Source organism: Camelina sativa, chromosome 5 (assembly GCF_000633955.1).
Source record: "Camelina sativa cultivar DH55 chromosome 5, Cs, whole genome shotgun sequence".
Classification (NCBI taxonomy): Eukaryota; Viridiplantae; Streptophyta; class Magnoliopsida; order Brassicales; family Brassicaceae; genus Camelina; species Camelina sativa.
Genome location: NC_025689.1, coordinates 14,333,265 through 14,334,594, shown reverse-complemented (window position 1 = coordinate 14,334,594; position 1,330 = coordinate 14,333,265). Strand labels below are relative to the sequence as shown.

The 1,330-nt window shown below is 36.3% G+C and overlaps 1 protein-coding gene across 1 annotated transcript; it reads right to left on the bottom strand.

Annotated features, from left to right (window-relative positions):
- On the bottom strand, positions 359 to 1,075 carry LOC104786871. Its single transcript, XM_010512324.2, has one exon. The coding sequence runs from the start codon at positions 927 to 929 to the stop codon at positions 462 to 464; it is 468 nt and encodes a 155-aa protein (XP_010510626.1). The 5' UTR covers positions 930 to 1,075; the 3' UTR covers positions 359 to 461.

Genomic DNA, 1,330 nt, shown 5'->3' with positions numbered 1-1,330 from the left:
GAGAGGAAACATATGCCGACCAAGAATTGTATGATTAAAAAGACAACGCACCATGTCTCCATCTGTCAAATAATCCCAATCCATAGCCACATGATTAACTAATAATTATATTAATCCTTTGTTAACCCACTCAAATAAATAATAGTAACAATCATAGTCATTGTAAATTACCTCTCGTTGACGATAATATTGTTCTTCATCATAAATAAACCAAGGGGGAGAGAAGAATCTAATTAACGACTATAAAAATAAAAATAAGTTGACGAAGAAGTAAAAAAGAAAATATATAAGAATACCAAGTCAAATTTCATATTTGTTGTCTCAAAATTTCAATACAATCTTCTTAAGTAAAAAAAAAAAAAAAAACGAAACAAATCCAAATAGCTCTTACAAATGTTTCGAATTTTAGTCCCTCATGTTTTCTATATGTAACCAACCTCCCAATTTTTTAAAAGATAAATTTAATCTTCGATCCCTCTAATTTTAAAAATAGTATTTCGCACCCTACTCAGATCTCTTCCTTTCAAAGTCCTACCAGCACCTTCATGAACCGAGAAAGAAGCCATCCTCCGGTTCGCTAGCAATTCATGCGGCGGAACACGCCGTGCACCTCCGTCCACTTCTTCTTCTTCTTCCTCATTCGAAACCTGACTCTGTCTTTGACTCTCTTCCCCAAGAATCTTTGACCAGTCCGGTACGTTGACCGGTAACGAAGACGCAGCTGCACCGGAAACCGAATCTTTCCGGTTAGTTCTGGTTCGACCGGAAGTGATCGTAAGATCACTAAAGCTGAAACTGGGAGCTGAATCAGAACCGGTGTTGTAAAGATCCCATTCGTCTAGCTCGAAGTCGGAAGCTCCGGTGACGTGTTGGTCGGTGGTGAAGAAACGGTGGCTTGGCCGTTGATAGTAGCACTTGCTCGTCGCCATTTCAAGAAGAAGAAGAAATGAATAAAACTTTTTATTTTGGGTTTAGTTAAAAGGTTTTAAGATTCTTTCTCTTTCGTCTTTGGCTGCTTTATATATAAATACAGAACTGGGGCTTGGTGTAAAGGTCAATGGATAGACTTGAACCTCTCCTCTGTGTTAATATATTTCTTGATGGACTCACAGGTTTCTACGAAATTACTGATATGCCCTTGGAACTTTCGTGGAAGTTTAAAACATTTTTGTTTGCGGTTTTTATCCAAACGAAACGATGACTGTCAAAGTCATACACGAGAACCTATACTTTTTTTTTTTTTTTTTTACTTGAGGGTAATTAGATTTTTGTTTTCTTTGTAATAATACCGTGAATATTTGAATCATGTGTTAATTCTAATTGTATAATA